This window comes from Aulonocara stuartgranti (assembly GCF_965226115.1).
Source record: "Aulonocara stuartgranti genome assembly, chromosome: 8".
Taxonomy (NCBI): Eukaryota; Metazoa; Chordata; class Actinopteri; order Cichliformes; family Cichlidae; genus Aulonocara; species Aulonocara stuartgranti.
The window spans coordinates 19,136,155-19,159,505 of NC_138959.1; the positions used below are offsets into that span (position 1 = coordinate 19,136,155).

General features: G+C 40.7%; 5 protein-coding genes across 5 annotated transcripts; 2 read left to right on the top strand and 3 right to left on the bottom strand.

The window, feature by feature from the left end:
• Positions 1-83: 83 nt before the first annotated feature.
• chlsn (cholesin) lies at positions 84-10,282 on the top strand. The gene is made up of 6 exons (XM_082543839.1): positions 84-173; positions 364-500; positions 581-691; positions 7,081-7,292; positions 9,475-9,556; positions 9,937-10,282. The coding sequence occupies exons 2-6, from the start codon at positions 378-380 to the stop codon at positions 10,114-10,116; spliced, it is 708 nt and encodes a 235-aa protein (XP_082399965.1). The 5' UTR covers positions 84-173; positions 364-377; the 3' UTR covers positions 10,117-10,282.
• Positions 721-3,601, bottom strand: LOC309713343 (G-protein coupled estrogen receptor 1-like). The gene is made up of 2 exons (XM_082544898.1): positions 3,572-3,601; positions 721-2,360 (listed from the first exon to the last, which is right to left on the bottom strand). The coding sequence occupies exon 2, from the start codon at positions 2,188-2,190 to the stop codon at positions 1,096-1,098; it is 1,095 nt and encodes a 364-aa protein (XP_082401024.1). The 5' UTR covers positions 2,191-2,360; positions 3,572-3,601; the 3' UTR covers positions 721-1,095.
• LOC309712769 (uncharacterized protein) lies at positions 4,628-6,511 on the bottom strand. The gene is made up of 2 exons (XM_082543836.1): positions 6,314-6,511; positions 4,628-5,976 (listed from the first exon to the last, which is right to left on the bottom strand). The coding sequence occupies exons 1-2, from the start codon at positions 6,314-6,316 to the stop codon at positions 4,897-4,899; spliced, it is 1,083 nt and encodes a 360-aa protein (XP_082399962.1). The 5' UTR covers positions 6,317-6,511; the 3' UTR covers positions 4,628-4,896.
• A 1,152-nt stretch (positions 10,283-11,434) lies between the features above and the next one.
• Positions 11,435-14,887, bottom strand: gnptg (N-acetylglucosamine-1-phosphate transferase subunit gamma). The gene is made up of 11 exons (XM_082543837.1): positions 14,729-14,887; positions 14,586-14,640; positions 14,439-14,506; positions 13,912-13,966; positions 13,694-13,777; positions 13,503-13,596; positions 12,971-13,085; positions 12,817-12,899; positions 12,013-12,141; positions 11,837-11,918; positions 11,435-11,760 (listed from the first exon to the last, which is right to left on the bottom strand). Exons 1-11 carry the CDS (start codon positions 14,793-14,795, stop codon positions 11,681-11,683), a joined length of 912 nt encoding a protein of 303 aa, XP_082399963.1. The 5' UTR covers positions 14,796-14,887; the 3' UTR covers positions 11,435-11,680.
• A 21-nt stretch (positions 14,888-14,908) lies between these two features.
• On the top strand, positions 14,909-23,138 carry tsr3 (TSR3 ribosome maturation factor). Its single transcript, XM_082543838.1, has 6 exons — positions 14,909-15,327; positions 15,516-15,726; positions 16,839-17,032; positions 17,138-17,308; positions 22,465-22,519; positions 22,739-23,138. Exons 1-6 carry the CDS (start codon positions 15,207-15,209, stop codon positions 22,875-22,877), a joined length of 891 nt encoding a protein of 296 aa, XP_082399964.1. The 5' UTR covers positions 14,909-15,206; the 3' UTR covers positions 22,878-23,138.
• The last annotated feature ends 213 nt before the right edge of the window (positions 23,139-23,351 follow it).

Genomic DNA, 23,351 nt, shown 5'->3' on the forward strand with positions numbered 1-23,351 from the left:
GATTTCTTTCAGTAGTTTGTTCTTCGAGTTTTTAAACATGTTACACCCACCGACCAATCACAAAACACGGGTAGCCAATCGTCCAATCAGGCTTCACTTGAGCGGCACCGCTTCCTGGTTGACTTTCCACGCGCCTGTGTGCTTTCCAGAGTTTGGCACGCAACGCAGCTCAGGTTGGTTTAAGGTTTTTAGTAAAAACAACGTGGTCAAAGTAGTGTTTAGCCCATATACCTGCTGCTTGTTGTTATGTCATAAAGTGGATAATGTGTTTCTTTTGACCTTAAACCTTGTCTGTCCGTGTACTTCATTCAGTAAACGTGTGTGCTGGTCTTCAGTAATATACACGCTTGTGTTGGTTTGCAGGAGTAATTTATCTCATGGCCAAGGACAAATCGTTGAAATCAAAACCTCTTAAGAGGAAGGATCTGGGTCCATCTGATGACCGTACAGAAATAATGGACACTGAAGTAAATACGAAGAGGAAAAAGATGGATGCAGATGTGAGTAGCACAGAGAATGGTATTTTACAGCACTACCTGAAATCAGTCACAGTATCATTAACACTTTGTTTTTAAAGCAGGAGGCTCCTGCTCACATGTCTCAGCTAACAAACACAGCAGATGATAAAAAACGGAAAAAGAACAAGAAGAGCAAAAAGGAACAAGTGAACCAAACCGTAGAGCAAGCAGAGGTGAGAATGTTCACTGCTGAAAATGTGACTTAAAGACTTTATTTGGCTCTTTGTAGGTAGTCAGCTAGTTTACAGTGTTTTACCGTGAAAAAATCTTTTTTGTGACATAATCATGGTAAAGCATAGAGCAGCGTGGCAAACATGTAATAACACAGATAATGAACTGACAGGTAATAAATTTAAATTTTTGGCACTGAGACATGCTGTCATTCAGTTCAGAGAGACTTTTATGCTTGCATGATTCATTTAAATAACACTGATGTGTCTCAATTTTACATTAAAAACAGTCAGATCTGTACAAAAATTAGGATCCATGTTTTGATATTTAGCACTGAATGGCGCTTTTACCCCACAGCACAGATGATTTTCATGTGTTTTGGTGAAACCATGTATATACAGTTTATTCAAGGAGGGTACTCAGTTGGCAGGAGGATGTCACAGTTTGGATGTGATGAGTTGCTCATACTGTCGTCCTTTGCTGCTGGTTCGTTGATGGGTTTTCTCGAGGGGGTCCTGTTCAGCTTGGACCATCGGCTTTTATCCTGGAAAAAAAGCCTCAACTTTTCCCTAAAGGCCTCCCCGAGGAAGCCGTAGATGAGAGGATTCAGGCAGCTGTTGGAGAAAGCCGCCAGCCTGACGGCGTGACCTGTCAAGGGGTAATCCTGCCACAGCGTGCCCCCGTTCGTGTCGCCCCTCACGAGGTGCACACTTATAAACACGTTCTCTGGCAGCCAGCAGAGGAAGAAGACGACCACAGCGGCTGAGATGAGTCGCAGGGCTTTCTGCCTGCGAGGCCTCTGCAGGGGGCTGGTTAGTTCCCAGAGGCTGCATTTGAGCACCCGTGCTATTCTCCAGTAGCACACCCCCAGGATGCAGAAGGGCAGCAAGAATCCCAGCATCACCTCCAGCCACTGAATCTGAGTCACGTTGGCGAAGCAGAAATGAAGCTCTCCGGCGTGTTGCACTTGAGCTACAGCGAAAGGCAGCAAGGTGAGCAGGGACGAAGACGTCCAGATGAGGCAGCAGGTGAGCCGTGCGTGTGGTATGCTGCGACCCATGGAGTTGGTCAGCGCGACGAAGCGGTCGAGGCTCATCCAGGTCAGAAAGAAGACGCTGCTGTACATGTTGGCCTGTTGGAAGAGGTTCATGAAAGTGCAGAGGCCGGCCTTGTCGTAGTAGCCCTTCTTAAGATTGAACACCTCAATCAGAGAGTCAGCTACCAGAAAGAGGTCAGCCATGGCCAAATTCACGAAGTAGCAATCTGGAGGTGTCATGCGGCCCCTGTGGTTAAGGTTTACCACTATAATAAGGATATTCCCAACAAGACCGACAGGAAACAGGAATATGGTGTAGAGGCTGGAGAGGATGAGGCTGATAAAATAATAATTATCCGAAGCTGCCTCCGGACAATCGGAGGCGACTGCCTGTGTGTCATTTGGATGTGCACTGAAGTTATTGTCAGCAATGACTTTGTAGTCCACATTTATGGTCATGTTCATGTTCCCCTTTTGTCTTTAGCTGTTGTTAGCAGCATCCAAACACTAAGTTGCCATAGTTCCTAGATTTTTGAAGACTAAGTAGTTGCTGAGGAGCCTGCGGTACCATCAGTTCCCTCTTTGTGTGAGCGGTAGCTTTTGGATAGAGTGAGGTGCTGATGCCACTGTTTCCCCTAGACAGAAAGAAGAAGCGAAATGAAGTCAACAGCCTGTTTCACTTTCTTAAAACATCAATTAATTTCAATTCACATCAATACAGTTGCATTTATATAGCAAAAAATCAAAGAACAGTCAGCTCAAAGGGCTTTATATTGTAAGGTACAGACTCTACAATGTTAGAGAGCAAACCCCAACAATCAGACGACCCGTGTGAGCAAGCCCTTGGGAACAGGGAGAAGGAAAAACTTCCTTTTAACAGGAAGCAGCCTTAAGACTAAAGGAGGGGCAGCCATCTGCCACAACCGGTTGGGGACTGGGCGCCGAAAAGTAGACGTCCAGGAGGTAATAATTCTGTACACAACATCAATAAATACATTAATTCCCTGTTTTTTTCCAATGCAGTTTTTTCTCTCCACTGTTGCCAAGGGCTTGCTCAAAAGAAAGTTACGTGCACTGAGAGCATTGCTGTATTGAACTGAACCAAATAAAACTGAGTGAAATGTGACTGGCTGTCACTGGCTTGCTTCTAAGAGGTGACACAGATTGTTTTGCTCGCTGTGGCGGGCAGGTCGTGCTGTCTAGATAGCAGCCGTCTGAATCATCATTTTAATGTGACAAATTACAAAACTATGTGATAGTTCACTGTGTTTTACTTCAGCTCTAGTTATTGCCCAAACATTGGGAGCATCACAGAATTTTCTCGCCTTTAACAAATGACAAAGAATGATTAATTAAACCATTAATCACTGATTCGTTTTTAATGGAAACAGAAGCAGAGGTACTGCAGTGACACATTATGTTGCCTCATGTAAGATGAGCAAAGCTAACTTGTCATGTTAGCAGAGCTGAAACGAGCACTCATACTGTCTAGTTGACCGTACCCTTGAAGAGATATCCCATAAAAATTCATTATTGATGCGACTTTTAAGTGGATGTGTATCTGTTTGAAGTGCAGCCGCTTTGAATATATTCATACAGTCAAAAAGAATACTTTCCGAGATCCTTCATCTAACTTATCAGATCTTAAAGATGCTTACGAGCGTTTAGAAATTTAAACTCCCAACCAGAAGCACCTCCAGGCTGTAGGATTTGTTGTATGTTAGTTCAAAGCGTTTAATATCAAACAGGTAAGCCATAACATGCTGAGGAGATACTTGGAAACTATAAGGAAAGCTAAACTGGTGATAAACAAATTAAGGCGTCATATAAAAGAGCTTGGACTCACCTGTGATTTCTCGGTCTGCGTGTATTGTCCTCCCTCTCCGTTAACGCTGGCAGTAAAAAGTGGTTTCAGTATGAATGCGGAGAAATGTTTACAGCCACCCACCACTTGCAACAAGAAACACAAACACACAATGCAGGCGCTTCTTCATATCGCAGCTGTTGAGCCAAATGTGTAAAAGTGTTTTTAAAATTAAACCTTTACTACTTTTTATTGGCAGTACTGTCACTTGGCAGTTTGATCATCCCCTATTTTTATCAGTGTGTGGGTATAATTTTATTGCTTATGATTATATCAATTTGAGACATGAGGTCGTCTTGTCAACACTGGCACGAAAGCACGCAAACACGGTCATGATTGTGTAATGTTAAAATATGTAAACATGGGAGTCGATCTGTCTCTGGACAGCACATTTACACTAAACAAGGTGGACATGCAGACATGCATAATTTCACTTAGTGTCTCCTTGTTTCACATTACTTGAAAACCCCAGAAAGACGGTTTGTGCAGGAACACAAACTGTGCGCTTTGTTCTGGTTTGTAGGGTGGTGTCTGAATCTTTTATCACTTTATATGTGATGATTTTAAAACTGTAAGTAGCATTCATAAGAGCCCCGATTTCAGCAATCACTATTGTGACAGTTAAGTTAAGACCAGCTTCTTAATGAACTCTGCTCCTGCATTCACTTTCCTGGTTCCTGGGTTTGTGTCGCTCCGTGTTGCCACCGATGCAAAACGTTATCCACGCGGATCGCTTATTCCTAGAACTGGTGCCCATGAATTTCTTGAAAAGTGTTCATCTGATTCAGTAACTTTTTTAAAAAAAATTTTATTCAAGCATAATTACATGAGGGCTCGTTGACACTGTTGGCATAAATATAGACTCTGACTTTGGTTTTCCTAGACTTAATTTTTCCTATGTGGCTTTCAGGGAGCTGCAGAGGTTTTTCCAAGCATTTGTCTTAATGGACTTTTGTGTAAATCAGGCTTATGCAAACAGAGTTTCCAAGAAAAGACATTTTCCCGGGAACAGGTTAAAAATTCATACAGAATCTCATGTAATAATAGCTCCTTTTTAATTCCCTGATTAAAGGAATAAATCATTTGAATTGACATAACATGGCAAGATGATGCACAGTACCAAGATATAAAGCATTTTTTTTCTCCTCTTTTTGTACATTTTGTAAATGAAATGTTAAAAAAAAATACATTTGATGAGAGTTCTGCAAGCTTTCAGTGACTGGATAGATAGTGAGGTGGTCCATAACAGGTAAGACATTAAATATGATGCATGGGAAGAGCTCTGTCCTAGCAAACAGACACATTTCTTAAGACTCGATGTCCTCCAGAGTGTCTGTGATCTCAATGTGCGGAGCTATGATGTTCCTGTTGGGCTGTGGCCCTGGACGTCGGCAGCAGTCCCGCAGCCGCCTGATCACTCCATAGAGGCTTTCCCGACATGGCCTGTGCATGAACAGGACGAGCAGCAAGCTCACGCTGCTCCCTGAGAACAGCACAAACTCAGACACACTCAAAAATGCTTGCTGGTGGAACGTCAGCTGTCTTTCACTATTAATCAGAGCCCCTCTAAGCAGCGCCACGCTGTAGAAGAGCTGGCAGATGAGCGTAAAACCGGTGACCGCCAGGAACACAGGGCCTTCCTCAGAGCCGGAGAGGAAACGTCCATTCGACTCCCTCTGGCGGATACAGCCACCTATCAGAAGTCCCAGTTGGAGGATGTAGGGAATCAGGAAGACCAAACACAGCCTAGCAACTGCGTATGAAACACCATCTGTGGTGGGATCCATCAAACAGTTGCCCTCTTTCTGCAAATCTCCTCTGGGTCCACGAATGCCAGCCAGCACCAGAGAAATGAGTACAGAAGTGATGCCCACTAGTGCCGCACAGACACGAGACTTTCTCAGCAGGTGATTGGATGGAGGATCAAAGGTGACGACGGATGCCATGAGCACTAAGACCAGCAGGCCACACAGAGAGGCTATGTTGATGGTAAAGGAGAGTGCGGCACAGCCTAAAGCTGTGGTGTTTAGGTAGGCAGGTCTGTGGGCCACCGTGTGCAAAGAGAGGAGCAGGAGCAGCAGCTGGAAGCCACAAAACACCCAGAGGAGGCAGCCGAGCCAAGCCAGCCTCTTGTGGGCGCGATAAGTCTGAATGAAACTGTAAAGCAGGAAGCAGCCTGCTAAGAGACCGAAGGTAGCAAGCAAACTGTAGACGTAGTTTGCATTGCTGATTAAGTCATTGGCTGCAATCTTGACTAAAACAGAGTTGTCCGTGGTCTTGACGCTGCTCTCTGTGATGTTGACGCTGCTCTGTGTGATGGCAGAAGAGATGGAAAATTGAGATGTGGGGCTCGTCGGCGTGGTAGGCGAGCCTGTGCTGTAATCAGACTGAAAATCAAAGCAAAAAACAGCCACTGATGAGAATCAGAAGATTTCCTCAAAAACAGAAGTCCAGTGATTTGAAAACACTTGAATATACGTGCATGAATCACTATGAAGACTTTCCACAGGAACACAGAAATTACAACACACAGTTCCTTCCTAAATGAACTCAAAGTTGAGCTAAAATCTTAACTGTATGCAAAGAACTTTAAAAATACACCGTGTATGAAGACGTATCAAGTAAAAAGTTGTAGTTTTGTTTTCTGTGAGGATTTTCTCTGAGTCTTTGTTTGCTTCCCTTTGAGGACCTGCCCGTTCAGTAGAAACACATGTTTCCACTTACCATTTTTGCTTCCGTCACCCGCTCGTCTGTTTTGTATCCACCGGCCCGACGCTGCTACCGCCTGAGTCAAAGCTCCGAAAACGATGCTGTTCGCATGGACACAAGTGCTCATCATACAAAAGGCTTTTCTATTTCTGTGGTCAATGCCCAGGCAGCATACTTTCAGAATGACTTTTTGGCCATGTGACCAAAATCTCTTCTTCCCCTCCCTTTTTTCTTCTTCTTTTCATCACCACCAGAGGTCGGCTAAATCGGAGAGCATAGTGTGTCCCTTGTTCAACTTCCTCTGGCATAAAAGTCTTTAAGTTGTGCTGTGTTTACATCCTATAACAAGGAAATGTTTTTCAAATTATTATTATTTAAAAACTTCTTCAGCAGTTCTGTGAAGCTGAATTGTTTCATTGTCTTTTTTTTTTTTTTTGTTGGCTATTTATAAACCATCCAAGTGCATGTACAGTGGTGTGTGCTCTGCGAACGCACTGCTGAAACTGTCTGGGTACTGCACAAAAAAAGCGTGCTATGGTGAACTCGTAATACTGTATGCACAGGAAACGTTGCCCAGAGCTGCAGAGCAAGAGGAAGTGATCTAAACCTGAAAACTGCTTTTGACTTTTGACTCATCTGTCTGCAAAAACACAGTAAAATGTCACATTTAGTTTGCATTTAGCGGAGTTAAAATTGGCATGTGCATAAGGAGCAGTTTGCGATCAAATGATTTCATTTTCGCTGCGACTTATTTGTGTGTTTGCTTTGCTTTGTTGTGACAGGTTCTTGATCCACCCAGCTGTCCTGAGGGGACAGCTGAGGCAGAGGGGCTCGAGGACTTGAGTCCCGATGAGAAGAGGGTCCTGGAGAGGAAGCTGAAGAAGATTCGGAAAAAGGAGGAGAAGAAAAGGCTCAAAGCGGAGGGAGTGACTTTGGAGCAAACAAAACCATCTGGACCCAGTGCACAACAGCAGGCCTTAGACTACCTCACGTGGTAAGAATAGGGTCCAGAGGATTACCAGGATGCAATCAAAATGCATTATGGGATGTGTAGCAGCTGATTTATGAATTAAAACCCAGGATATCGTATAATTATTCTTTTTTTTATGTTGTAAAAGCTCACCACTAGATTACTGGATCCTCTTTTTTACTCAAAATATTTTTATTGAACAATTATGAATACTGTTAACAAAAAAGAGGGGCGATTGATACCAACAAAACCTTTCCTTGCAAACCACACAGAAGTTAGCTGCAACACAACTGAGCTTCACATTCCCATTAACACAGTAAAACATACAGAATGGTAGGTCGTCTGACCTCTATGGAATAAGCAAATGTGATAGTCAGCAGGAAGATCCTTAAATTGAAGGTTAGAGAAGTTTTTATTCTGGCTGGAGCACTGGACCTTTTCAAGACTGAGACACGTCATGAGATGAGCAAGCCACTGAACATGGGTGGGCGGGGCAGCAGCCTTCCACCTCGTCAAAATGGCACGTCTAGCCAGGAGGGAACCAAAAGACAGCACCCGATGTTTTGCCCCGGTGATATACTTATCATCCTTACCCACTGTACCAAAGAGAGCAAGTAGGGGGTTGAGAGCCAGTTTCAGGCCGGCAGCCTTGTTCACGGTGCAGAAAACTCATCTGGATTTAGATAAGTGGGCCCTATGAACTACTTTGAATTGTAATAGGGAGGGGCGTGCACAGAGTGATGTGGAATTTACCAGAGGACTGAATCCCAAACGTCATCTGACATAGATATACCTAACTCCTTCTCCCATGTGTGTTTGAGGCGTTCAAAGGGAGCTGAAGTTACACTGCACAGTTTGTTATAGATGTGAGAGATTATACCTTTGCCTGAGAGTTGCAAACTAAGGAGCTCGTCCAGTAAGTTAGCAGCTGGAGCTTCTGGAAAATTTGAGAGGTGGGATTGCAAAAAATGCCTGAGTTGTAAATATCTAAAAAAAAAAAGTGAGTTTTGGGAAGAGTGTATTTTGCTGACAGCTATTGTGTATAAAGAGACCTTTAAAGTAAATAATACCTGCTCGAAACCAGACCTGAAACAAATTGTCCAAAGTGGGAGGGAGGAATAGGTGATTTGATAAGATGGGGCTTTGAAGTGAGACATTTTTAAGATTTAAATGTCACCTGAACTGAGCCCACACCCTGAGGGAGTGCTGAATTATCGGATTATATGTGAAGTCCATTGGCCATTGAAGTTGTCGATGGATAAAGGGAGAGAAGAACCGAGAAAGGAGGCAAGAGAAATACCCTGAGTTGATTCTAACTCCATGGCCAGCCAAGTGGTAGGGCCCGCTTGGCTGGCCATGATTTTAACTAGTAGGTCAGGGAGCAAATATTGGCAGTCCAATAGTGAAAGCGAAAGTTGGGGAGTGCCAGACCCCCTTCAAGGTTAGGCTTCTGTAAATGCACCTTAGCTACTTGAGGTCGTTTACCCTTCCAAAGGTTGGAGGAAATTATAGAATTGAGGTCTGTAAAGAAGGACTTAGGGATAAAGACTGGTAAAGATTGAAATAAATATAAAAACTTAGGAGGAATATTCATTTTATAATCGAATTAATTCGACCGACTAGAGTTTTGTTCAGGGGTGACCACTGTTGAAGGCTTTGTTTGACATTCTTCAATAGCGTAAAAAAGTTGGCTTTGAGAAGTTGTTTATACTTTCTTGTAATTGTAATACCCAAACAGGTAAGCTGCTCTTTGACCACTTTAAAAGGGAAACCAGACAAATCTATTTGAAACACTTCTTCATTGAACAGACAAAGTTCACTATTGGACATATTTAATTTATAACCAGAGACATGACAATAGCTAGATTGAATATCAACGGGCTAAGGGTGCAACCCTGTCGTGTGCCTCGTTTAAGTTGGAATGGTTTCGATTTCTGGCTATTAGTACAAACTGAAGCAACAGGAGTCAAATATATGTACTTGATCCATGAGATGAAATTTGAACCGAACCCAAATCTTTCCAGCACAGCAGATAAATAGTTCGATCACTGGATTCTCTTAACATAACATACACGGGAAGACTTTCTCAGAAATGATTCATAATTCTAGCATTTGATAAGTTGTTGTTGTAGTGAATCATGGGGGTGGAAGTATGTACTTTCTGCAATAGTTACACTGCAGCCCACAGTGGTTTTTGCCTTTGCAGCTGGGCTGAAAACCGTTCACGGTGGAAGTTCCAGAAGACGAGGCAGACGTGGTTACTGCAGCACGTCTTTGATTCTGAAAAGGTAAAATTACCCAACATTCCTCCTGAACGATGGGGGTGACAGGGGGTTTTCTCAGCTTTGTTTTAGACTGGTCAACCGCTACGCTCTTTCTTCCTCTTTCTGTTATTAAATAACACTCTCTATTCTCAATCCAAAACTATTTGTCATTTTTAAGCAGAAGAGAATAAGTAAAAATGGTAAAGCTATAAGAAGTTGAAATGTTTACAAACATTTTCATGTAATTCATGTTATCCTCATTTTTGAATCTGTCTGAAGAGAACACTGACAGGAGATGCGCCGCATTAGCGTCACTAGTATCGTAATGATTTGTCACCCTGTAGCCAAGAGTCTCTATAATATGTATACAGAGAATCAACAAGATTAAAGTAGGTTCTTCTCAGATTCCAGACGACACGTTTTCGGTGCTGCTTCAGTACCTGGAGGGGCTTCGTGGAAGTGGGAAGGACACAACCGTGCAGAAGGCCTTATCCCTGGTGGAGGAATCTGGAAAAGCACCAGAAGACACAGTCATCCAGCAGAGGGCACACAGAGCCAGAGAAGTTATCCAGCTATTATCCTGAGCCACAAATATTACAGAGAGACTCGCAAAAAGACTAAACTCTGTTCACAGGACTGAAGGATCGGCCTGATCTAAGGCTTGGGCTAAAGAGGTTTTAAATAAACGGTCCCTGTTTGTGTTGCCAGTATTATTCACCTGTTTTAATAATTAAAAGTGTTACTTTATCACCTCTGTTTCTTTACATTACTTGTGTGTTATGTTGGTTGGTAGTTATCAGTCAGGAAAGCCATGTCATACAATATGAAGGCAGATTAATGTTTTATTCAAATGTACAGAAGCTGTTTGTAAATCTTTTTTTCAACTCCAGCAAGTAACTCAGAGGTTACTGTTCAACTTTGCCAGTATGGGCAGATCACTTCGGAGAGATGTGAATCCCTCAAAGTCAAACAGATAGCTGGAAGACCTTTTGAGTAACATCTCAGGAATGTTTGTAGCTAAGACATGTTTGTGCACGTCAAGGCCCATAATCAGTGAAGCCACTGAACTGAATAACTTTTCTTTTGCACTCTCCTTGTAATCACAGTAGCAAACACATACCAGACCGCTGGGTTATGTTCTCTACATACATTTTATATTTGCTTATCATCTGGTTTTTGTGACTAACTCAGTAAGTGTGCGGGTGATTAATTTTATCCGCATCTTTCACAGACTATTAATATAGCTGTGTTGTGCGTATCTCAATCGGGCAAAAGTGAAGTCGGAAATGACCGGCTGTTACTTCTTTGAGTGCAGTATGACAGGAACATGTGTTTGAGTCTTAATATAGGACACAAACACAGAGGAAGGAAACAAAGTCAATATCTAGCCTAGCTGTGATGACTTCATTTCCTATACAAATGCACCCAAATACAACACAAAGACATAAATGCTTTTCAGCCACTTTATATATATATATGGACGATGTTTTTCGGTTACTTGCATATGCATGAACAAAAAAATTTACTCCTCATTTTATTATATCTTGTCAGGATATTGAAATATGCAAACATGGAAATGCAGCGTAAAAGGCAAAAACAGTCTGAGCTTGAAAATCAATATTTTGTGTGACTACCTTTACTCTTCAACACAATCTGAACTCCTTAAGTCTGTGTGTTAAGTAGTGTTCAGGAATAGTTCTCCAGACTGCCTTTTTGAAGAGTAGCTGTCTGACAGCCACCCTTCTACCTTTGTCCATTTCTGTTGAGGCTTCAGTGAACAGTAGGTGCTTCTTAGATTCTATGTCAGGTTGGCTGGATATTTTCCCCTCATGTCTTACGGACATGACGTTCTGCTGTCGATTTATTGTTTTAGGCTTAACAGACAAACAAAACTGGACTGTAAACATTTTCAAAGCTCATTTTATTTCTCATGCACGATGGTGCCTTTTCATAGTCTTGGAGAGCTCAGTGATGAATCCTCGACAAAAAAAAGAAATTACCCACTCTCAGCTACGCTTGCAAAATTTTATTCTGCAGTACCAACAGCCTGAGCTCTACCAGTGTTGTCCGGTTACTTTATGCGTCTCTCTGATGCTGATCAACAAACTCCGCTCAGGTGCTTTGGCTCGTTTTTGCTCCAGGTAATCTTCACTGAACATCAATGAGTCCGTTGTCTCCTCTTAAGTGTTGATCCTTAACCGTCACGCTCACTGTACCTTTTGCGTCATCTGTCACATATAGGGGGAAAAAATCATTCATATAAACTGTACGAGACTTAAATGAGTGAAGACTGACTTCACTCACTTGTCTCAGAAGTAAAAGGAATGTTATGTTGAGTAAGAAGAGCTCGCAATCTCTCAGTCTCTTCTCTCAGTTTTTGGTAGTCCTGTAGAAAAAATATACCAAAAAAAACACTATTGAGCTTGTATTGTGATTTTGTTGTAATGTTAGAAGAGATACTACTTTGAAAGGTTACATACCGCTTTACATTTCTCTAAAGAGTTTTGCCTTGCTGAATCAGCTGCTGCCTCTTGAACCTTGACTTTTACTTTCCGACTCTTCAGCAGTCCGGCGTCCTCAAAAATATCCTTTAAGAGATTGTTGTATCCCTGGAGCACATGTACAAAGTGTAAACATAACCATTCCACGAATAATTAAAATGTACATAACAAAGGACACCTTGAAATGTGTGTACCATAACAGAGCTCAATCAGAGGTGTCTGATTTTCAGCTACAATAACTGTACATAAAAGATGGACACAAAGCTGTAAACAGACCGTTTTCGGTGTTGTCATATTTTTGACGTTTTGAAAACTCATGTGATGAATGAGGAAACTGAAGGATGCTGCATGATAATATGGGTGCACTTGTGAATCACAAGTATGCTGTTTTATGTTCATTTTCACTCTAATAGACATGCTAACACATACTGTACTCAACAAAATTTGAGTACAGTATGTGTTAAGCAGCTGAGAAGATGAACTAATCTGGAAGGTGTTTACTGATAATGTAAATCAAGTGAGCAGTAGACTTATTTTCTCCTAGACCTCTGTACAACTGGACGTCTTTTTGCAAACAGGTGACTCGCCCCCTGGTGGCCATTAAAAAGAATGCAGCTTTAAAGCGCTTGAATTTTAGCTTCACTAAGTCTATTGTTTATATCCACTATATTTTCTGCATCTACATTTCATCATCTCACAGGTGGCATAAACTGACATAGATGAAAAGCATAGAGGAAGCAAGTCATTCTGCAGTATTTGTTTACCTACCAAACTGGCCCTCACCTGTTCAGTTATAAGTCCTTCATAGCGAGCCTGCTCCGCTTCATCCCATTCCTTCTGTAGCTCCTCTTTCAGAGTTGGATACACTTTAAAAGAGCACAGAATTTATAAGTAACCCTATCCCCATTGGCATGAAAGTAAGTCCTGCTTAACTTACCTAAAAGAGAATGTGGATGGCAAACAAGGGGGGTCTCAAAGGTTAGTGAGTACACACAGGTACTGGGCTCTGAGACTTGAGCGAGCTTGCTTCTTGTGCTGCAGACCAGAATCACCTGCAGATCCACGACAAGAAAGAAAGAAAACACAATTTCTTATTCATGTTGCTGAGTAAGAAAGTAATTCCCAGTTCCACATATTTATTCTTAGACTCTAGTCGAGATCTCCACTGACTGAAACAGCTCCCTTCCCCCACTCACTCTAAGCCACTTTTGTTCCAATTGATTGACCCCCGTAAAAGGCAGGTCTGAACAGCAAGTTAATATATGGCAGAAAACAAGGAAAAGCATAACTTTAAGGGCTGATGGGATGATTTGCTAGTTGTCTTTGACTCGGTTTGGCACTAGTTGTTATGTTTACATGCACAATACATTCAAGCAGTAATTAGCATTGCAAAGTGTTGGCCTCATATTCAAGACGGGGCCCAAAATCTTGTCAGTGGATTACCAGGAGGATTTTAAAGGTTTAGATACCTTTGTTTCTCTGTTTCTGTTTCCACAAGTGTCGCCGTCTCTCATCCACATGCTGGTGAAAGTGTTGTTTGCCATTTCCCACTCTTGCCAGATCCTGCAAGGACCAAACACAAACCTGACTCCCACAAGAAGCCAACAGCTTGCTTCACACATTTACATCTAGTTTGTGTTTTGTTTCTGGAGCTTCTTACCCCAAGATCCCACTGTAGGCATTCCACCTAAATGTTTGCTCATGCTGAGTGACGTTGTGAAATGGACAGAATTCATATTTATACCTGCAAAGTGAGGACAACATGCTATTGTTTGTTTTGTATTTTCCAGACGCTCAGATCCAACATGTAATAAGCTAATGGTCTGCACTGTGGAGATATGGTGGAATATACTACTGTGTGACAGGTTAAATACATACGTCGACTCCGTGAGACTGAAGCACTTTCCAGCAAGCTGATGAAGGTGCACTGGGCCTTAAGGAGGAAATCATTGCTCATATGATGAGACAGAAAATCTAAAGGACCCTTTAGTCAACATTTAGAACATTTTACATATAATTTAATGAATTGAGGCTTTAAATCAGGATTAAGTGGGCTGAAGCAGTGAAACTCCCTCTTTTGTCAGTGTAAAGAAATCTAATAAAACATTTAATCCCTGAAATGTCACAATATAAGAAAAAAGAAGTGCAAAGATAAAGAAATGCTGCTGTAGCAAACAAAAGAAATCTGTCAGCGTGACTCTTTGGGCTTAAATTGTGAGAAATAAATGTCAGAAATGCCAGAAAAAAGTTCTGGTAGTTCATCGCCTTGAGTGTACTACAACTATAAGACAAAGGTTTTGCTATGGTATGAATGGAGGAAAACTCATGAAATACACTTATAAGTCAGAAATCTACGCCTCCTTTCCTCTTTATGTTTAAATATTTAAATGATGAGTTTGTTTTACCAGACACTGGAGCTGGGGTCACTTTAGGTTGCAGTCTGCTGCCCTGAGCCACAAAAGGGTTGTTCAGCCTGGACACAAAGTAGATCCATTAGCAGCAGGCCAAAGTCAACAAAACTGCACAATGTGAACTTATTTTGCTTCACGTACCCAAATGTGTTTGGCTCTTCGACTATCTTCATTTTACCGGCGGATCCATAGTTAACTGCATTAAAAACAAGCCGAGATCAGACACACGAGCTCTGTTTAGATTAAAATCTCTGAATGAAGCTGCGCAGTAAAGCTGTACTTACTGAACAGATACACGCAGACAAAACACAAACTTATTAAATGAGCTACTCGGTAACTGAAACAACGCATTATTATTTACGTTATGAAGGCGTTAAAGTGTTACTTTTCTGTCTACATTTCCTCTTTTGCTCGTTCCGGTCAGGTGACACGCCACGTGATCAAAATAAGCCGTGAGCATGCGTGTTTTTCATATGGGACTGCGACGTGCTTACCACGATACGAAGCCAATCAAGCTAGGTTATACTTCATATGAAAGTGTTTCCGGATGAAAGGAGACTACTACTAGTTTGTGATAAAGTCTTGAAAGTTGCTTATGTCTAATTCCTATTGCAAATAAGAAGTTTTTGCGTCTCTTTTTTTGGGCAGTTCTCTTTGTTAGACGAAACTGTTGTCAGCAGGATAGCCAGATAGCTTAAGTCATACTTCTTGGTCAGTTCATTGCAGTGACAGTCTGACAGTGACAGTTAACTAACTAGCAGCATGGGACGAAAAAAGCAGGGAAAGTTTGTCCGTCCTGACAACAAGGGCAAAGACAAACGTCACAAAATGAAAGGGAAATCTTTAGAGGCCTTTACAGAAGAAATGCACACTGCTTTGGAAGGTAGTGTATTGATTATTTCTAATGCAAAAATGTTTAACATGTTGGCTGTAAGGCATGCTATTTACATTAGCGTCAGCATCATGAAATGCTGTTTACACTAGGAAAAAGTGCCCATTGCTCAGGACTGATAACACTCGATATGGTGTAAACTCTTGAGAGATCTGAGATTGTGAACTTTCTCTCCTCAGCAAGTCTTCACAGGGAGGAAGGAGCAGAGGCCCCTCAGGTGAAGCTTCCTTGCCCACTTGCCATGTGGGAGTTGGGTCACTGCGATCCCAAACGTTGTACTGGCAGAAAGTTGGTGAGGAAGGGCTTTGTACGCAACCTGAGACTCAATCAGAGATTCAACGGGCTCATACTGAGTCCAATGGGCACGAAGTATGTGACGCCAGCAGACAGGTTTGTTCAGCTGTTTCCTCTGTACTTCAGCCAATGAAATCAAAGAATCTGTAGCCATAGACCACCTCATATAACTATTTATATACACATTTTGATGCACACCTGTTTAGTTACTCATTAACAAGTGTTCTCAGGGTGAAAATGTTTTTTTGATGCCAGTGTTCAGAGTAACAACAGTAGGTGAAATAAACACGCGTTAGGACCATGAAATACAAAAGAACATCGATTAAAATACAATGTGGACTCTTGAAGTAAATTAGATACGGCAGCAGAAGACCACACTGGGTCAGCTAAGAACAGGAAACTGAGGCAACAATTCACACAAGTTCATCAAAACTGAACAAAAGTTTTTGGAAAAATGTTGCCTGCTCTGATGAGTCTCGATTTCTGCTGACACATTTGGATGGTAAACAACACAAAAACATGGATCCATCCTGCCTTGTATCAGCAAGTCCAGCTGCTGCTGCTGGTGTAAATGTGTGGAAATATTTTGTCGGCACACTTTGGACCCTAGAGTACCAACAGAGTAGTGTTTTAGCACCACAGACTACTTGAGTTTTGTTTCTGATGATTTCCATCCCTTTATGGCCACAGTGTACCCATCTCATGGTAGCTGCTTCCATCATCTAAGCCTGGTTTCTTGACTGTAGTAAAATGACAGCTTCAATTGCCAGATCTCAATCCAGAAGTTTTGAATCATGGATGTATATCTACAACAACTGTTATATTCTGTCATGTCGATATGGACCAAAATCTCTGAGGAACAAGGTTTCAAACTCCTTGTTGAATCTATTCCATGAAGAATTACGCTAGTTGGGAAGGCAAAAGGGGTACAACCCAGGACTAGCAAAGTGTACTTAATAAAGTGTCCCCTGAGTGTAAAGGCCCTCCTTTTAGGTTTATTACTTGATTATTTACTCCATGTAGAGCTTGATCTTAAAGATCAGGCATATTAAAAACTTGAGACATTCCAATGCATTGTTATATTAAAACAAATGTTACTATATCAAAGTGTTTTGTTGGTTATGAAAATTAAATAAATTCTATAATTTGTGTCACTGTTGTGATGCAATCCAAAGCGATTTTTTTCTCTCCATGTTTTGTCTGCACAGAGAGATTGTGGCCAACAATGGGCTCGCAGTGATTGATTGCTCCTGGGCCAAACTGGAGGAGACACCCTTCAATAAGATGGTTGGAAGTCATCCCAGGTTACTGCCGTACCTCGTAGCTGCGAACCCTGTAAATTATGGCAAGCCTTGCAAGTTGTCCTGCGTTGAAGCTTTTGCTGCCACGTTCTGCATCGTAGGTAAGGGTTTAGGTTTAGTTATTCAGGAATACCGCAGCAACTGCTTTTTGTGTCTTGTTTTGGTTATGGCAGTTAAACTGTGACATATTGTTTCTGATATTGCAGGTTTTGAGGAACTGGCATTGCTCTTATTGAAGAAATTTAAATGGGGGACAACGTTTCTGGAGCTCAATAAAGTCCTGCTTGGCCGCTACGCTGCTTGTCAGTCGGAAGAAGAGCTCCTTGGTGTAGAGAAAGAGTTTCTCACTTCTAAACCAGAGGAAGAGGAGGAGTTTGGTAAATAACCTGGGGTTCTACGCAGTGTCTGGGTTTGTGTAGCAGTGGAGGTAGAGGGTCACTGTGTTTTGGTTCAACCTCTTTCTTATTTTAGCTGTAGTTTGGCTTCACGTACAAGTAGTGGCTCTTAAATAAATCACATTTATTGGACTTTAAGAGCTTTCAGATGACAGTTTCCAGTTTTAGTAACTGTTAAGTTTTAGTCGCATTTTTGTATCTTTGTAACTGTTGCAAGAACAATAAAAAAAAAACATATAGCATATGAAACATACAATAACAAGGCAAACACTGGGTGTTGCGATAGCAACAATATAACAATAAATAACAATATAACAATTTGGAAAAAATATGTAAATGATTTAGTGCAAAATGAGACCTGCTGTAGTGCAGTTAAAAGTGGGCATGGATCATCAGTGTTTGCATTAGCTCCTACTACAAAGTAGTGATTTTTTTCTGGCAAAGAAACTTTTGATTGTCTTTTGGGGTTACTGGTAAAACATTAGCTGTGTTAACTAGGGGTGCAACGATATTCGTATCGATATTGAACCGTTCGATACAGTGCTTTCGGTTCGGTACGCATATGTATCGAACAATACAACATTTGTAATTTCTTTTATAAATTTTCCTTCTGACGATGCTGTCTGTGTTGAGCGCTCAGTGAATCTGTGTTCGACTACTCCGCCTAGGCTGCACTGTCGAGCGCAGATCCACTGAGCGCTCAACACAGACAGCATAGTCAGAAGGAAGAGCGCAGGGCAAGCTAGCGAGACAGAAGTTAAGCTCTACTTGCAACAGGCAAATTGAACCTCATTCAGATCTGGCGTTTGGAATTATTTTGGTTTTCATGTGACGTATGACCCTGAAGGTAAGCGAGTCATGGACTAAAGTAAAACAGTATGTTGGATGTGCCATGCAATGCTCAATTACATTGGTGTGAACTAGTGTGTTAGCGCAGTTAGCTCGTTAACGTGTTGGCCGTCTAGCCCCATGCACGGAGTGATCGGCGGTAGCTCGTTAACGGAGATTTGCCGTGTTGTGGCGTTAAGGTCATTTCAACGAGATTAACCTGAAAGCACTAGTGGGAACACAACGAATATGACTGCACATTTACGCCGACATCATCCTAGTGCAAAGACAAGTAGAAGCAGACAAAAAAAAGCAAGCATGCTACTAACTTTAGCCGAGTCATTTAGACAGCTGTTAGCACATGATTCTCCTTATGCTGCTGAGAATATAGCCCAGAAGAAGCGGATAGTATAGCTTTTATTTTGGAAAGAGCCATTTCTCTGTAATAAACTCTCTTTTCCAAAGATGAGTGATTCCTCAATCAGATACAGGGCTTGCAATATCGCTAGCCCGACGTCCCGGAGCTAGCGATTTTTTTCAGTCGGGCTACCAAAATCTTTCTCTTCCCTGCCTGTCGGGCTATTGTAGGAAAAATATATGTCAATGCTTTTGCATTCTTTCAGAAATGTAGCTGGGTAATTATGTCATTGGCATCGGTGAGCCACTGTCAATATGTGACATATTGAAGTCGCGTTTGAATTTGCGCTTGTTTTTTTGCTTTCACTTTGCAATCACTTTGCACTTTGCACTTTGAAACCTTCATGTTTCCAGCTTTACAGCTGTGGCTCCAGCAAACATCAGCTGATACTAGAAATTAATTTTAAATAAATTCTAACAACAGCTGATCAATTTTGAACGTGCTGCTGTTGTTGTTTAGCGCAACATCCGCTGGTTTCCTGTTTCTGGCGCAAAGTGGGAGATAAACAAACAAGAGAGACGATCAGCTGATCATTGATCAGTTTCATGATTGAAGTAGCAACAGGAGAGGGAGGGAGAGAGAATGAGGAGAGAAGAGGCAGCTAAGACACAGAATAACTCCAGCTTTGTGTCTTTTTTATTCTCGCTGAAGTCTTTTCCCCTCAATACGGATGTATTGTAATTGGTCCAGCCCAGAGTTGATTATTACCAGCTGGCTAATCCACCACCTTTCATTGTTTATACCATTACAAAAACAAACAAACTAACATAAAAATGAAAAATCACCATTGGCCCACCGGGCAAATGCCGGGTAAATGCCCAATGGCCAGTCCAGGTATTCGGTCAGCTGGTGGGTAACAGGCATCTCCAAAAACGTTAGAGCACTTATGCAAATATGTGATGTCTTGATAAATCGAGCAGATATTAGAAGTTTACACAGCACCATTCTCGCATGAAAATATCTTAAAAGTTTATTTTGTGACCCACAAAGAGTAATATTTCAAACTCTGCCACTCTGTGTTCCTCCGCCACTGCCTCGTTTGAGCTTTGGACGAAATGGATTCTGGGATATTGCATTTCGTCATTTCGAGCTGGTTGGAGACGAAAACAGCCAATCAGATTTTTTTTGCATCCAAGTCTGTGATTGGCTGGTTTTGTGGCACAAATATAACGGTGTACAGAACGAGTTGAGCGCGCACGGGCTGAAATGTTGAGAGCGCGAGCGACACATTGCGAGCGAGCGCAAGTGCAAAAACTGAGCGAGAGGGGCTGCTATTGTGTGTGTGGATAATAGCAAACACTGAAATACATTTTTTGCACGCAGCAATGAATTTTGTTCACTCAAATTCAGCTTTTCTTCGCTCAAAATAAATTTCTCCTCAAAATGCAACACTTGCACCTGCAAATTTTTTTTACGTGCGCTCAGAATAGTGGCACAAAAATAACGCCATAAATAAGACAGGTCAGGGTGAAGAAGTGACAGCCAAAGAAAAGCTTACCACAAAACGGAGAAGTTATGACAAATCAGACTATGAGGCAAAAAGAAAGTGCAGCTTTATGGTTTCATGGACAAAATAATTTCTGTGGCTGCAATATGATGAGCTAAATAACCAGGGCTGCACATAAGTGGTCCGCAGGTGCGCATTCGCTGTCAAAATAAAAAACACGCACAAGGGTTAGGGTTAAATTTAAAAACTGTACTTTTGAGTTAAAATATATATTTATAATTTTAATAAATGACAAATTAAAAATGCATGAACATTTTTTTGTATCGAAAAAATATCGAACCGTGACACCAAAGTATCAAACCGAACCGTGAATTTTGTGTATCGTTGCACCCCTAGTGTTAACCCTAAAACACTAAAACAGAACGCAGAAATCACACAGCAGCAAAGCAGAAAAGAAAGAAAACAAAGAGGCTGAAACAAGAAAATAAGACTAAAGCAGGAAGTTGTGTTGAAGTGGCTAGCTGTTGCATCACTTTAGATTTCCTAATAACAAATACAAACTAGAAAAAAAATGACTTCGAAGGTAATTAGTTCTTGAAGGACCTCCTGAGTGCAAAAATCTTGAGCCACTCATGAGTGTTTCATATTTTGCGTAGAAAATGCAACGTAGGTGCAGTGATTTATTCAGACACATGCAAACAAATATGGAAATATAGCGTATAAGGCTAATACTATTCTAATGAGGTTGAAATTTAATATTTGATGTGACCACATTTATTCATCAACACAGCCTGAACTATTTCTGACTAGATTTCTGGTCCTTTTCTTTAAGTAGTCTTCATAAATGGTTCTCCAGGCTTCTTGAAGGACATTCATTCTTGGATGTTGGCTGCCTTTAGTTCTGTTCTCTGTCAAGAAGATCCCATACTGCTTCAGTAATGTTGAGGCCCAGGCTCTGGGGAGGCCGATCCATGACTGATAGTGTTCAACTGTCTGTTTTTCTATCCAGTTATGCTATTACTGCATTGGCAGTGTGTTTGCTGAAAAATTGAAGGCGTTGCCAGTTAGATGCTTTCCACATGGTGGTATCACCAGATAGTGGATGAAAATTTGAATGTACATTCTTAAGTGTGTAAATTTTGGCGAGATACATTTTCCCAGCACCTCCTGAACTTCTCTGTATATAATGATGATAATTTGAATCAAAAATGTAAAATATTTTAATACTCCATTTTTTTCAGTCCAGTACTTCTTGTTTTCCTTCTTTAAAAATGGATTCTTGACATGGATTCCATTCATCTGACAGCATTGCTGATGAAGCAGTAGAAGGATCTTTCTTTAAAACATGACTTCCAGATGTTTCTGTTTACTGTAGGTAGTATCTTTAGGCCTGCCACTTTCTCTTGTCTTCCATTTGTCTAGTTTCTTCAAATTCTTTAAGGACATATGAAGACCATTTCGAGATGTGCCAAGGTTTTAGCTAAAAGCTCTTTGGGAATCACCTTGTTGGTGTAAAAATACTATTTCATGCTTGTTAAGCTGTTATCTTTGGGATTTTCATAAATTCAACAAAATAAATGAGAACAAATGATGTGTTTTTGTAACAAGAAAGTGCCTAAAGATACAAATTAAAGTTGGTTCTTGGCTTAATTTTCTGCAGTGTAGAAACAACAAAGGTCATCTCTTGAGTTGGGTCCCTTTGTGTGCTTGATTAATTCACGAGTCTGTGTTAAGTGGCTTGGTGGTCAGGTATTGGACTGGATTGAAAATGAGTGAAAAAGCAGCCACTATCCAAAGACAAACTTTGAAAGAGGTTCAGAGAGCCTGGAGAACTATTGCTTGAAACCACTTTGGAAGCAAATATTAAGAAATTAGGGATTTTTGCACAGTATTGTTGGTCATAATCAACTGTTTGATTCAAATGTATTTTTATTTTGGAAAGGTTCACTTTAGAAATGGCTTAATCTGAGTAATTGCTAATGAATAATTAGAATAATTTTTATAGTTTCTTGTTGTGACTCACATTTGCTAAATTGTCACGGGGAAACCAGTGTTCTCATATTTGTTTATAAGATATAAAACTCGTATTATTCTTAAGACTTTAAAGACACTTAGTAATGAATATTCCAAGGGGAAATAAATGTCATTACGAACTGTTTTATCTGATTGATTATTCTGTGGACATTGATATAACTGTTCCTTGCATTGTTTCCTTGCCTTGTAATCAGGCTGCCTTGTTGTTTCTTTTTCCTTTCCTTATTGGATTTTGACTCATTTAATTTTGCTTGCATCTCTGAACACATCTGGCTGTGATTAGGAAGTCAGTATCCAGGCTGATTGTCTGGAAATGTCTAGAATCTGGATGTGTATTTTTGTTGCTGAGTGACCTGTAGTGCTGAATTAACTGCCCTCGTAATGAAAGCTACACATCTGTTTTGTTCATAGATCCATTTGATGTTAACTCTGGAGTAGAATGCATGAATCTCAACAGACGTCAGTGGTAAGTATTCATCTAGCATTCACGTATCTATTACAATAATTGAATAAATGTACCAAGAAAACTTTGGTTATATTTGACTTTATATAAGTTAGTTCTCTTAGTGGTGATGTTTATATGGCATAAAAATTACCAGCATAATTTTAAAAATGGCAAGAATTCTCTTAAAATAGGCTTTAACGATTTGTTTCCTATGTTTACTGGGTTCATTTTTGTGTTTAGTGCACCTGTAGAAGATGACTCCAGTGAGGACACAGACTCCACAGAGGAAGATGACAAAGATGAGGCAGAAGATGAAGAAACGGAAAGCAATGAGGAGACAAAAACAAGCTCACATGACCATGATGAAGAGGAGGATTGAATCAAAGACTTTACACTAAATTATATTTCAACCTTGGGTTCTTTTTAATACACGACTGTTTTAAAATGCTCAAAAAATATTTTGGCACATATGAATGGTTATGTTTTGTTTTGTTTGCTTATATGTCTACGTAAATGAATGAACTTTGATGCATGTCAACTAAATAGAAATAAAATAAGGGTGTTTATTATTATTATTATTATTATTATTATTATTATTATTATTATTATTACTGACATTTACACATTATATTCTTGGTTTATTGACAAAACATTTATTGGATTAAACTTGTTTGTTGAAATATACTTGGTTGCCACAGTTTCAGTTTCACACAAAGCGTTTTATGGATATTGGTCATTTTTGTCAGTTTGGGTATTTAGGAGTGCTTCTTCACTTAAGTTTAGTTACACTTGAATAAAAAAAGACCTGTAGATCCTTCTTACTGCCATATATTCAAAGTTAGTCTAAAACGGG